This window comes from Tamandua tetradactyla, chromosome 10 (assembly GCF_023851605.1).
Source record: "Tamandua tetradactyla isolate mTamTet1 chromosome 10, mTamTet1.pri, whole genome shotgun sequence".
NCBI classification, from domain to species: Eukaryota; Metazoa; Chordata; class Mammalia; order Pilosa; family Myrmecophagidae; genus Tamandua; species Tamandua tetradactyla.
The window spans coordinates 24,596,563-24,611,690 of NC_135336.1; the positions used below are offsets into that span (position 1 = coordinate 24,596,563).

The following is a 15,128-nucleotide window of genomic DNA, read 5'->3' on the forward strand; positions in this document are numbered from 1 at the left end:
AGACAGCCAACCCAATTACAAAATGGGAAAAAGACTTGAATAGACACCTCTCAGAAGAGGAAATACAAATGGCCAAAAGGCACATGAAGAGATGCTCAATGTCCCTGGCCATTAGAGAAATGCAAATCAAAACCACAATGAGATATCATCTCACACCCATCAGAATGGCCATTATCAACAAAACAGAAAATGACAAGTGCTGGAGAGGATGCGGAGAAAGAGGCACACTTATCCACTGTTGGCGGGAATGTCAAATGGTGCAACCACTGTGGAAGGCAGTTTGGCGGTTCCTCAAAAAGCTGAATATAGAATTGCCATACGACCCAGCAATACCATTGCTGGGTATCTACTCAAAGGACTTTAGGGCAAAGACACAAACGGACATTTGCACACCAATGTTTATAGCAGCGTTATTTACAATTGCAAAGAGATGGAAACAGCCAAAATGTCCATCAACAGAAGAGTGGCTAAACAAACTGTGGTATATACATACGATGGAATATTATGCAGCTTTAAGACAGGATAAACTTATGAAGCATGTAATAACATGGATGGATCTAGAGAACATTATGCTGAGTGAGTCTAGCCAAAAACTAAAGGACAAATACTATATGGTCCCACTGATGTGAACCGACATTTGAGAATAAACTTGGAATATGTCATTGGTAACAGAGTCCAGAAGGAGTTAGAAACAGGGTAAGATAATGGGTAATTGGAGCTGAAGGGATACAGACTGTGCAACAGGACTAGATACAAAAACTCAAAAATGGACAGCCCAATAATACCTAATTGTAAAGTAGTCATGTTAAAACACTGAATGAAGCTGCATCTGAGCTATAGGTTTTGGTTTTTTTTTTGCTATTATTATTACTTTTATTTTTTTCTCTATATTAACATTCTGTATCTTTTTCTGTTGTGTTGCTAGTTCTTCTAAACCAATGCAAATGTACTAAGAAACGATGATCATGCATCTATGTGATGATGTTAAGAATTACTGATTGCATATGTAGAATGGTATGATTTCTAAATGTTGGGTTAATTTCTTTTTTTACATTAATTAATAAAAAAAAGTATAAAAAAACAAAAGATTTCAAAAAAAAAATAACCACACTAATGCAAGGTGTTAATAATATGATGGTATTTGGGAACTCCGTATTTTATATATTTTATATATGATAGTTCTATAAACCTACAACTTCTCTAACTAGAAAAAAATACTTGCTCTGAGTCAACAGATGCCACAAGCAAAACAAACAAACAAAGACTAAAATATCTGGATCTTATGTCACAAAGGCCTAGTCTCATTCACTTATAAAGAGTGTCTACAAAATCATACCTAAAAGACGAGCTCAACAGAAAATGGGCAAAATATACGAATAGATGGTTAAAAAGAACTTAAAATTTCTCTTAAACATATGAAAATATGTTCAACATCACTTATAATGTAAATTGTAGCTACATTGAGATATCCTTTTTACCTTTTAGATACACAAAAATCCAAAAAATTGATTGGTAACCAATGTTTGCATGTTATTGCTAGAAGGAGAAGAAATCGTTGCAAATCCTATAGAGAACAATTTGTGAATATTCTATAAAAATTAGGCATATACTCTTTAACCCTAAATAACTAGTTTAGGACTATATCCCATAGAAATACCTGCACACATTTAAAATGATATATGTACCATGGTTAGACAATGAAACATTATTTGAAATAGCAGAAGATTGGTATCAAAGTAAATGTCTTTAAACATGATCACTAAATAGTATCTGCATGCAATGGAATATCATACAATGTGAAAAAGAATGAAGAAATGCTTTAAGTAAATGAAATAGAAAGAAAGGACACACTGCGAAATGAAACAAGGAGGTATAGTAAAAATGCATATAAATATAACTTTTTGCATAAAACAGGAAGCAGAAAAGAACATCTGTCTTTTTTTTTTTTTTTTGAGAGGGAGGAAAGGAAGGAAAGACAGAGAAGGAAGGAAGGATGGAAGGAAGGGAAACATTTTTAAACATTTTCTTGTTTTATTATATTTTGTTTGTTTGTTTGTTTTTTACATGGGCTGGGGCCGGGAATCAAACCGGGGTCCTCCGGCACGGCAGGCAAGCACTCCTGCCCGCTGAGCCACCGCGGCCCGCCCAACATCTGTCTTTTTGGCTTGTTTACAAACATGAATTGTCTGAAAGAATAAAAAAAACAACTAATAATAATATCTTTTAGGATGATGGAAACAATATACAGGGACAGGATGGGAGGGAGAATTTTCACTCCATTTCTGTTTGATGCTTGAACCATATAAGTGTATTACTATTCAAAGATTATGGATGAGAATTTAGAGTAAGGATAAGTTATTTAAATTTGATTTGGATATTGAATTATATCTTATACTGAAAGTTTCTGACTACAAGAAAATTTATAACTAAAGTAATATTTCGAGGGGATTAATTTTGGATCATTATATGCAAAATGAATTGTAACAGGGAGGGAAAGCAGAAGAACCTGCCAGAACATTTTTGTGATACCTAGGTATGAGATAATAAATACCTAAACCAGGTATTTATTACCATAAAGATATAACATATAAAATAAAAATAGTAAAATGAGGATCAAAAGGACATGATTAACCAAACATTTACACAGGATACAACTAGATTCCACTTAGTCTAGGGACAAGGATAAAAAACTAGCTCTTAAGGGGACAGGGTAAATTGAAGAAATGTGACAATTCTAAATGAATATCTAAAATTCTACATCATTGCTTTATAAAGTCATTAAATTTTATAAATTTACATGAAGTTAAAACAAAAAATAATTTAAATAAAAACGAATTACAAATGTTTGATCCTTTGTGAAAATAGAGCTACATATAGTGTGTCAAAGATATACCTAATATTTTTAGTGCTTTAAAAATGTACACATTTACTATGCATTTGTTATAGAAAAACGAGAATAATCAGATAAACAAAAATTTAAAAAGTAAACCACCCATAATCCCACCACTCAGATATTTTTGCAGTTAATATTTTTTATATTGTTACTGGTTTATTCCTAGAAATTATACCCACATATTTTATATGTGGGCTCATGCTTTATCTTGATATTTTATTTCACAGTATATTATCATTTTTCTTTCTTTGTCAGTGACTATACTTCCTCATTATTTTTTATGTTGCCATAATAATTCATTTGGGGTATTGTAAAGCATTTAGTTGTTTTTCCTATTTTTTTGCATTAGAAGTGATGCCATAGATAAATTTTCAAGTATTTCTGGGAACAAATTTCTAGAAGAGATGCACATTTTTAAGGCCGTTAATACATGTTTCCAAACCGTTGTCCAGAAGAATGGTATAATTGAATCCTTCACCTATAGTACATAATTCCCAACAGTTTAGCTCTAGTCAGAAGAGGGCAGTGTTTCTGTATTTTACTAATTTATTTTGATACTTATTGAGCATTATTAATAGAAATAACATTTCTTTAAAACGTCTTTAAAAGCATTACAGTCATACCGCTCACAATTTTATTCTGGGGCCCAAAAGACTTTTAAAGACATCTATTAATATTTGATTTTGGAGTAAAATTTGCTTATAGTTAATTTTCAGAAACTGAATGATAACTATTAATAATATGACTTTCACATGATAATAATTATGAAAATAAAGAATAAATTCCTGCAGTGAATTACTATAAGTCTGAAAAAAAGAAAAAAACCACTCATGTTTACCTGAAGTGGGAGACTTGCAGCGCTCAAGTTCCAGGGGAACCGGACCATCATTCAGCTCAGTTAAACCTGAAAATCAGATGTCAAAAGTGAAATACATTTTGATAGCACTTCCTAGGTAATTCTTATTCATTAAATACTATAAGTTTAAAGGGATCCCCCCCCCCCGTGAAAACGACTTCCCCATGTCCATGCTATGAAATTATTCTAAAAATTTGTTTTAACAAATGATATAGGAAAAAATCAGGAGCAATAACTGAGTGACATACAAAGTGTAATTGAACATGGATGGTGGAAAGATTTAAAATCCACTTTCTTATTATTTTCATATGAAATACCTACTTTAAGTAGACTCAATATTAAATAGGTGATATCTAGGGTCATCTGAAAATAGATCAAGAATAATAAGAACTAGAAGGGGTTTTTTAAAAGGACCTAATCAAATCCCCTATCTTCAGAAGAAATGATTATTAGTTTTTAAAGATTCTTTAAGGAGAGAGAGGCTTCAAAATTTAAGTTTATATTTATTAATTGAAATAGAATATTGTGTAACAAATACTAAGTGATTTGTTCAGTGGTATCTACGTCCTTCTATAATAAGCACTATACGTTCTCTTAATTTCTAATATTTCTTATTTTCTATTCTATCACTTTCCTGACAAATACAAGGATAGCCATAATAGATCATTAAACATTTTGTTATTCTCATTATCTGTCAATCTGCATTCTTATGGCATTCATTAAATATTCTTTATAATAGGTTTCCTATCATTGTTGGAGAGCCCCACATACTTTCTCTTTGTAAAAAAAAAAAAATCCGGTTTCTGCTTCAGTGTAAATCCTCATATGCTGAAGCACTTGAGAGCTATCATTGATTACTTAAAAAATCTTTCTTCATATTTCTCCCCACCAACCTCTTCTTTATATAAACTGGACCAATACAATTGCTGTAGGTTCAAAGAATCATAATATTTTAGAGTTGAAAAGGTCATTGAGATAACTAGTCCAACTCTTCTGTTTTGTGGATGAGAAATTTTAAGTTCTAAGAGCTTAAAGTATGTATTCAAGGTCACAGAACTAAATTAGTGAAATATTTTGAATAGAACTCAGAAGTCACAGTGCAGATATTTTCATACTATATTACTCTATACTAATATTCATTTCAATTGCTCAAATAGCTTTGAATATGAACTCCAAGTCTTAACATTTGTTCTCCTACATCATTGAAAGTTTATGAGACCTTTAACTCATAAAGGTCTTTGTTTTTATATCTACTCACAATTCACATATAATACTGATTGATATAAGTATTGCTATTTATCTGGAAGGTAGACACTCATCAACCTAAACTATCTTAGCAAAACTGGGCAGATAGGAAATAGGCAGACTAAATATACAATAAATTTTACTCTACAACGGAGCTATAGCAGCCTCCTTTACTTACTTAAACAGGCTTTGTTATTGGACAGCAAATTAGGGACAGAGTGTATTATAAAGAGAAGGGGGGCTTCTAGAATTAGAAACATTAAGTAACTTGGAATAACAAAAGAGGAGGTAGAAGAATTATAAGCAGCATAGAAGGGAACTCTAATGACTAGTGAGAAAATATATAATCATTTGACAGAGGGAGTTATGCAGATCTAAGAGGGCATCACTAAAGTTGAATCAGTATATCATTTTATTGAAGGCCTAAAATACATTACATGTTCTTCATTGTAACAGAAATACAATTACTATTTATCATGCAGTTATTTTGTGCTTAACACTGCCCTAAGAGCTTTATATAAATGATCTCCTTCACATGTAACAATACTATGAGACAAGTTATATTATCACTACTACAGCAGAGATAAGATAGAGATGCTATTATGTAATTTGCCCCAAATTATACAGCTAGGAGGTAGGAGAGCTGGGAGCTGGTCATTATAATATGTGAAATAGGCAAGGAAATATGAAGTATATGCAGATAGAATTTCAAGTATTTTAAAATAAAAAATTTGGTGGGTTAAGGGCTAAGCTTCAGTTTATGATAATTACAATTTTCTTCTGATAGCTGGAAAAGATGCTATTCTAGCTGAACTGAGTACGCTATTCTTTGTATTTAGTTCCCAGAAGAACATTAACCTGACCATCTCCGTTCTTGCTTATAGGAATAAAATAACAGAATAGGGTAAAAAACAACCTGTGGCCCAGAAAATCAGTGATGTTCTCCTCAAGATAAAAGCTTTACATTCCTGAACATCACCTAAGAAAAGAGTCATGAAAACCCTGCACGTGAAAGCTGCACATAAATATATAGCTAAATATAACAACTAAAACTGGAAGACATGCCTTAGACAGGATTGAGAAATTTGCCCATGCCCTCTTCAATAAAATCTACTATCATCACTGACCTGACAAGAATGCAACATGCAGTCATTACTTAGTTTTTGACCCCTATTCCTTTTCATTCACCTATAAAAACCATAACTCATATCCTCACTTCAAACTGGTTTGGGGAAGATTCCTTCAGTTCCTTGTCAATGTACTTGCAATGAATTACCTTCATACTGAAAGAGGTGTTTTTTTTTTTGTAGTGTTGGATCAGGTGGGCCCCTCTGTTGGAAAGAGCCAGGTTTGTGGTATCTATCTGGTAACTGTGTTGGGACCCCCATGCTGCTCTGAGACACAGCCCTAATCCATGTCTTGCCAGCTTCCGGGCTTCCCTGGATCCCTTGGCTCCATGCCTAGCATCTGCCCAGTGATTTCTCTGGAGGACTGAGGCTGGAGGTCCTGAGTGAAACTTCTGCCATGGGTGGACACTAAGTGCATTTGTGTGAAAGTGATTTTAAAGTTAAGACTTTCCCTGTGCTAGGTAAGTGTATGATCTTTTCTCTTATGATCTCTACTTACTTTCATTTTAACCGTCTGTTTGTGCTATGTTTACTTTCACATTGCCAGTCTTCCCAAACCAAGAGAATGTTGAATTGATCTGGGCTCGTGAATGTGAACGTGGTGGGTTTGAGCCCTACAACCAGCAACTCCAGCTTTGTGGCTCCCCTGTTGGTTTATATTTTTAAGTTGGGGAAGCCATTTGTTATTAAGGAGCTACTAGTTGCATTGCTTTATCTTCGTGTATTTTCTTTGCTTTTAAGTTGGAGAACTTGACTTCGAAAAACTCCTGTCCTAATGTTTTGTCTTTGTGATTTCTGTTAACGTTGCCTAGCCATTGGAAACTCTCAGAATGTGCCAGGTATGTCTCCTTTAGGTTGTATCTTAAATAATTGGTCTAAGCTGAAAAAAAGAGAGAAAAATTAATTTTCTATTATAATGCTGCCAGCTAAAGTATAAATTGGACAATGGTGAAAATTATCCTAAGAATGGGACTTTAAATTTTAATACCATCTAACAATTACATTTGTTTTGTAAAAGAAATCATAAATGAGGTGACTTATTATGATGGTTAGGTTCTGGCATCAACTTGGCCAAGTGATTATGCCCAGTTGTCTGGTAAGGCAAGCGCAGGCCTGATTGCTGCTGCAAGGATATTTCATGGCCTGTTGATAAACCAGAAGGCTGGTGTATTAATCATCAGTCAGCTGATTGCATCTGTGGCTCACTACATCTACCATCAACTAAGGCATGTCTCCCACAATGAGATAATCCAATCATTTGAAGGCTGTTAAGGAAGAAGAGAGACTCTTTCACTGCTTCTTCAGCCAGAGAGCCTCTCCTGTGGAGTTTCATCAGAGCCTTCATCAGAGCTGCCAGCTTCACAGCTTGCCCTGTGGATTTTGGACTCTTCCATTCTGACTGTGTGTGAGACACCTTTATAAATCTCATATTTATAGATATCTCCCGTTGGTTCTGTTTCTTTAGAGAACCTTGACTAATATACATATGTATATTACATTCTTCAAGCTTTTGTAGAATGCCACTAATTCTTGTTAAAAGTTGTATATTACTGTTTTAAAAATGCATTGACTAAAGTGTTTTAGGTATTTGACATTAATCCAACAAGTTTCATTGTGATGGTAATTGTATATTGTAAGATTTTTGCTTGAAGACAGTTTTTAAAATCATTTTGATAACATAAGTATGCAGAATATAAAGGATGTGTTTTTATTAAAAGGAAAAAGAGAGTAATTTTCCCTAAAATAAAATGACTAGTTGTTATAGAAAGAGAAAAAAGAAAACATAGGACAAAACCTGAACAGATACAGTAAGTCACAGAAAGTTCGTGGAAAAGGAAGTTATGGTCAAAGTTCAAAAAGATTTGATGGGCCTATCTTTAAATTTTTAAAAAACTTTAGTAACAAATAATATACTGAGGAAAATTAAATTTGATTTTCTCTCTGTAAAAGTAAAAATGTTTTCTTGGATTATTGGTCTGTTTTCATAAGAAGTTATAAAAGTATTTTCTGAGTAACCAGAAGAAAAAGCAGAAAGCCTCGTTTATTGGAATAACTTCTTGTTCTTTATGTTGACTCTATCATGTTCTTGGTTGTTTAAGAAAAACAGATCTCCTTACTTTTAAAAGAGTTAAGTCTTTCCCACAGTTTTAGTTGCATAGGAAACCAAATATTGTTTCAGACCCGCCAAACAATTGCAAAAAAATTGTTCTTTCACCTTGTAAAATGTGCTAAAAATAGTTAAGTTCATTTGATATATTATAAGTTGCATGTGCTATAAATTGCATACACATTTTAGACAATGTTATAAAAATTATGTTAGTTACTGATATGCATAATATTAGACAACAATATGCTTCTAATAGATTTTATTTCCTTGTAAAAATGTAAAAACATAATTGAACCTCTATTTTGACTGAGATGCTTGCATAGTAACTCAGGCTCCTAGTACTGTGCATATTGTCTCCTCATTTGAATTATTGGCTAAACTAATTTCTTTCATTCCCTAAAACTATAAAGGTATTAGCCACATCACATAGACATGCTCTAGAAGTAGATGGGAACATGCTGTTATTGAAAATATCTTGCTACTACAGACACTTGCAGCTCTGCCTGCTGAAAAGACTTAGTTGCTTCAGTTCTTCAGTGAACACTGACTCCAGACTGGGTCTGCTGCTTAGTGCCAAAGGGCCAATAGAAACCTGCAGTACAACATCCTATTTTACAGGGGACCAATGATGCTATACTACAACAATTATACAAAGAACATACCTCCTGAAGCTATGATTGCTAAAATGATGTGGTTAAAACTTAAAAAGATGCAATTGGTACTAAGGCCTTCTCCTATGGAGAGATGGCATGTATAGTATTATAAACCTAACACTCAACTGCAGCTGAGGGAGGAACTTGTACATTAATTAGTCTTAAGTGCTGTACCTATAGATCTAATAAATATGATAATATCTCCTCTATACTAGATCATATGCAAAGTGATACTGAACATATTAAAGATCTTAGCAAACTTTACTAATTTTCTGAGTAGTTAATGAACTTGCCTAAAAGATGGAGAATAGCTCTCTTGAGCACTACCTTTATTTTTATTGCAATTTGTTTGTCTAGTTGTTGCCTATGTCGTCTTTGTAGGTTTTTATCTAGAGCATCCTCCAAAATGATATGTAAATTTTCTTTACCCATGATCAACTGGAAGTAACTACACAAGATGAGACCTTCACCCATTTTCCTTACATGGGTAATGCTCACAAATTATGTCTTTTTAAGAATAAGAAGAGTACAAATACAATGAGGGGAACGTATAGCTGGAAAATATGCTTAACCTACCTGAGTTGAGTACTCTACTTTTTGTACTTAGTTCCCAGAAGGACATTAACCAGACCTTCTCCATTCTGTTTATAGGAATAAGATCACAGAATAGCATCAAGAACATGCTGTGGCCCAGTAAATCAGTGACATCCTCCTCAAAAGACAAGTTTGATATTCCTGAGGATCAGCTAAGAAAAGAGACATGAAAACCCTGCACATAAAAACTGCACATCAATATCTAAATATGATAACTAAATCTGGAAAGGAAGATGTGCTTAGACAACACAGGATTGAGAAATTTGTCCATGCCCTCCTCACAAAGATCCACTGTCATCACTGACCTGACAAGAATGCATTGTATAGCCATTACTAAGTGTTTGGCCCCTACCCCCTTTCCTTTTTTTTTTTAACATAGGCAGGCACCGGGAATCGAACCTGGGTCCTTGGGCATGGCAGGCAAGCACTCTTACCTGCTGAGCCACCACGGCCTGCCCACCCCCTTTCCTTTACCTATAAAAACCCTAACTCACACCCTCACTTCAAAGTGGTTTGGGGACGATTCCTCCAGTTCCTTTCCAGTGCATTTGCAACAATTCTCCTTCACACTGAAAGGTATATTTCTCTTTTGTAGTGCTGAATCAGGAGGGACCCTTTATTTGGAAGAGCCATGCTTGTGGTATCAAGGGCTAAGCTTCAGTTAGATGAAAATTAACATTTATTCTACTTCCTTATTGCCTGTTGAGTCTGATATTTTCCCTAGTTCTCCGGAAGACACCTGCTTTCCTGTACTATGGGGACCTAATAATAACAGTAAAACTCGCATTATCTATGTGTCAATGTAAATGTACACATAGATACATAGATACCCTAAATATTTTTAACTATGATCATTCAGCCCTATAAAAACTATTCAAAGTAACTATTATTTTAAAATAGGTATGAGTTTTTCTGACTATAGAAGTAATGCTTTATCTCAAAGCCACAGGGAGAAGCCATATATAGGTGCTCCAATCAACACACCTGAGTCCAGACTTTGAGTCATTCCAATCCTGGGACTAGATATGTAAATGAGGGAAGCCTCAGATGAATCCATATACTAGTCATTTAAGTCACTAATAGTTGTCTTCCTAGATGAGTCTTCCTAGATGAGAGTCCCAACAAGCCATTCCTGCTATGTTCTGATACATAGAATCTCTGAGCATGTTTTACATGAATGAATGAATTTAGGTGATCTGTTATGCAGCAATAGTAAGTGGAACAGGTATGATGGTGAGCAAGATGGTTACAGTTCTTGTTCTTAGGGTAGTAATTAAATAAGCAACAAGAACACAGTGTTTGAATGTTGTGATTTGTAAGGCAAAGGGTGTTATTAGTAGTAACCTTTTTTGACTCTGTCTAAAGAAATTTATTTTTGCTTTTCTTTATCTTCTGCTCATGTTGGTAAGACTGTTACTTTCTGTTCCCACTGTATTTTGCTCTCCCTATTTAGTTCCAAAAAACATTTCTACCTGATAAGCCCTTTTAGCCAGTCTCCTCTCTCCCGCAGATGTGCTACATACATCATTTGGATCTCTGAAAATTTTTAACAATGGAAGAACTAAATCAAGCTTTCACAATGCAATACAGTGGAAGTAAGAATGTCATCTTGCTTGAGATGGTAATTAGGAAGAAATATTATGAAGTTACTATGGCAATTTTGGTAAATCTATACTCAGGAATTAAGATGGTGATGTTGTACTAGTTGAGCAACCTTAACTCTTATTATAAGTCATTGCCTTATCTGAATTACAAATTGGTCTTGCTACCAGGAAAAAACAATACCTAATATATGGAATAGCTTAGAGCTGCAAAGATATTAAAATGAGGCCAAAAAGAAATCTGGGGACAGATAACAGAGAAATCTCCTATCTAAGGAGTATGAACGTAGTTGTAGAGATAATAGAGATTCTTTAGTTTTGTCAATTATTGTTTATATATTTTGAATATCTCTTATTAGGGCCATACAAGCATAGGATTTTTTATATTTACATTTTTATATTCATTAATTCACCCTTTTATAATTATGAATTGTGCTTTTGTTTTACTTGCTTTGAAGTCTACTTTATCTCATGTAGGTTAGTTTTTCATGGAATTCTTTTTCCCTTCTTTTGCTACTTGTGTTTTACTAAGTAAAGTGGATCTCTTGTAAACAACATTCAATCAGACCTTTTTTAAAAAAAAAAAAAATTGTCTCATAATCCCTGAATTTTTACTGGAATGTGTACTACATTTACATTTAATATAATAATTGATATGGTTCACTTATATCTGCAATCTTTGTATTTATTTTTAATTTATCAAATCTAAATTTTTCCATGGATATTCTTTTCTGTCTTTTGAGATTATAAAATATTTTTTAATATTCCATTTTATCTTCTCTTTGGCTTCTTAGCTATATTTGCTTTATTTTCTTAGAGGTCATTCTAAAAATTATAATATGCAATCTATAATTCACTGTCTATCTTTAATATTGTATCACTTCTCTTATAATGAAACTTACAACAGTACAATTTTGTTTATACTTTCTCCCATTCTTTGTGTTATTGTTAATCATGTATTTTACTTATACATATGTATAAACCCCACAATATATTATTTTTAAATCTAAAGAGTCAATTTAGTTTTAAACTATTTAAGAAAAGAAAAATTAATCTCATATACTTACCCACACATATATTATTTCTAGAGCTCCTCAATCTTTCTGTGTATTTAAATTTCCACCTAACATTATTTCTCTTCAGTCTAAAAACTTTTTTAACATTTCTTGTAGTACTGGTCTGCTGATGGGAAATTAATTAATTTTAATTTTTGAAGGTTATCTTTTGCTATACATATAGAATTCTGGATTCACAATTTTTTCCCCAGCACTTAAAAGGCGTCATTCCATTTGTATTTTTTTAAATATATGATCTTATTTATTTGTAACTCTTAGAAAATTTTATTTTTGACTGGACTCAGACTTAGAAGCTCTCAGAGAGGACAGCCTTCGTCTCTTGGCAATCTGTTCCTGGTGTTTTCCTTTGGCGTCCTTCATTCTCTTGGCCAAAAGTCAAGCATATTCTGCAGTCTCTTCCTCATTTCCCTTAGTACACTATTTTTCAGGGCTATTTGCCAAAAATTTATGTTGCAGGACACGTGGATTAACAAGATGCTGAATCTTGGGTGCTTTGGTCCTGGGTTTCTTACCTTCTTTTTTCAGGAGCTTTCTCACAACATACTGGTGGACAGCATCTTCTTTAGAAAAACTGAGAAGTTTGCTGATTCTGCTGGCTCTTTTGGGCCCCAGATGACAAGGCACAGTAGTACCAGTCAGTCCAGGAATTTCCTTTTCTCCTTTTTTTAAAACACAAGTTAAGAAGGCTTGGCAACCATAATGTACCCCCGAACTCATTTGCAGTTTTTTCCTCCAGTTCTCCTTGGTTTATAAGAGGAACGCCCCTTACTCAGCAAAAGGTGAACACAGTCATGAGTCAAGACAACCTGCTTCATGAGGAAACCTTGTCATTTCCACCACTGATTCAGACAACATGACCCTTCCATTCTTCAGCTAGAGCAACAGTAGCAACTTCTGTGGCCATTCACTTCTCATAAAAGGTATGCAGTTGCATTCACCATCTACTTCGATGAGTTTCTAGCAGCCAATAGTTGGGAAGGAGATGTTCAGCTTCATACCGAGGCAGCCAACTGCCTCTGAGGCACCACAAAAAGAGCCCATTTGTCTTTTGGCTTCAATTACTACTGATGAGAAAATACTCATTTTTCATATCACTGTTCTCAGGTCTGTGTGTGTATATGTTTCTCTGTTGTTTTTGAAATTTTCCCTTTGATACTGGTTTCAGCAGTTTGGTTATGGATGTTTTAAGTGTGGTTCTCTATGTATTTTTTCTGTTTAAGGTTTTCTGAGCTTCTTGGATCTTTGAGTTGATGTTTTTCATCGAATTATTAAAATTTCAGCCAGAAGTCATTAATGCTCAGTTAGCATTTGTCAACCATTTTTATTCTTTTGCTTCTGTTTGACTTATTTCTATTGATCCGTATCCAAGTTCAGTTTCTTCTTTGTCCAATATGTTGTTTAACTAGTCCCATGAAGTTTTTATTTCAGATATCTTATTTCTTTGTTCTATAATTTCCATTTGGTTATTTTTTTACTTTAATGTATCTCCTGAAACATCCCAATATATTCACCCATTATAATCTATATTTTCCTACAAATTCTTATAATACGTATTTAAAAGTTCTTGTCTGTCAACTTCAATTTGATTGATCCATGGATCTGCTTAGATGACTTTTTTCCCCACTCTATTATGAGTCACATTGTTCTGTTTATTTGCATGTTTTATACTTTTTGAAAGTATGCTCTGCATAAAAGTAGAGTAGACTGAAGTATTTACATATATATACTCAAAGACAATGTTGAACATTCAGATTATACAATGTATTGAAACTGAGTTGGGGTTGGTTTGCAGTTTCAATTAGACTGAGTTCTCTGGTTCCAAGTGTGACCAAGAAAACCTCTCTTTTTCCTTCATCACTCAAACTTCCACATCCTTTTTTGCTAAGTAGCTGATTTCTGATCTTCTCAGTATTTATGCTGGGGGAGGTTTGGGATGCAGCTTCAGAGAGTTTTAATTCATTTTTGATTAAACTAAAATAATCCTAAAATTCAAGTACTTTGAGGCTGCATAGAGTCTTTCTGCTTTCCATTCCCATGTGCACTGTCCATTTTTTCAGCAAAAATCTGGTAGTGGTGGAGTTTAGTTGACAGAAAACTTCTAAGTTGAGAATTTTTAATATTTGTTCTTGCCTTTAGGGATTTTTCAAATTCCAATCCAACAGGCCAGTCCATATTGTCATTAAACTTCATAGATTTCTCCTCTTCTTTGGAGTCTTCTACATTTGGCAGGAGTACTCTTTCCCTGCACTCAGGTCAGTCACTTACTGCTGTTATGGAAACAAGTATAGCTTTCTGCTCACCTATGAACGGCTCCTCTCCCTCTGGAATTCAGTTCATTGAGGTTTATTTGCATCCACTACTTTTCAATAGCCCCGTAAAAAGAATGATTTTATCATTATCATTACCACAGGATTTTATTACTATGGGAACTAAGTTAATGCTATGGGAACAAAGTTCTTCATATCTGTGCTGGTTTGAAAGGACTCGTGTACCCTAGAAAAGTCATGTCTTAATCCTAATCCAATCTTATTGGAGTAGCCATTTCTCTTAAACTGTATTTAGCACCGTATGCTGCAAATTTGATTAGGTTATCTCCATGGAGGTGTGACTTGGTCAAGAGTGGGAGTCAAACTGGATTAGGTAGAGGCGTGTCTCCACCCATTCCAGGTGGGTCTTGATAGGTTTTACTGGAATCCTTTAAAAGAAGAAGTACTTTAGAAAAAGCTGGAGAACAGCAAGAAAGCCATGGATTCTGAGAGAGCAGAGAACACAGAGCCATGAGAAAGCCACAGCAGAACACAGCTGAATTATGGAGCCCAGAACCATGGAAGCAGAGACTTGCAGAGATTGAAGGAAAATGCCCTCCTTCATGAAATGAGAAGTCAGGAGAGAAAGCTGAGGACTTTGCCACTTGCCCTTCCAGCTGGGAGAGAAACCCTGAATTTCATCAGCCTTTCTTGAGTGAAGGTAATCTCT

General features: G+C 34.2%; 1 protein-coding gene and 1 pseudogene across 3 annotated transcripts in view; both read right to left on the reverse strand.

Moving 5' to 3' along the window:
• STXBP5L (syntaxin binding protein 5L) overlaps window positions 1–15,128 on the reverse strand; it is a 437,423-nt gene that overhangs the window by 114,010 nt on the left and 308,285 nt on the right. For all 3 annotated transcript variants that reach the window (XM_077118203.1, XM_077118202.1, XM_077118204.1), the window contains one exon: window positions 3,732–3,797. In XM_077118203.1, coding sequence (XP_076974318.1) covers window positions 3,732–3,797 — 66 coding nt within the window. The remainder of the gene's footprint in view (window positions 1–3,731; window positions 3,798–15,128) is intronic.
• LOC143648340 (small ribosomal subunit protein eS6 pseudogene) lies at window positions 12,417–13,148 on the reverse strand (annotated as a pseudogene).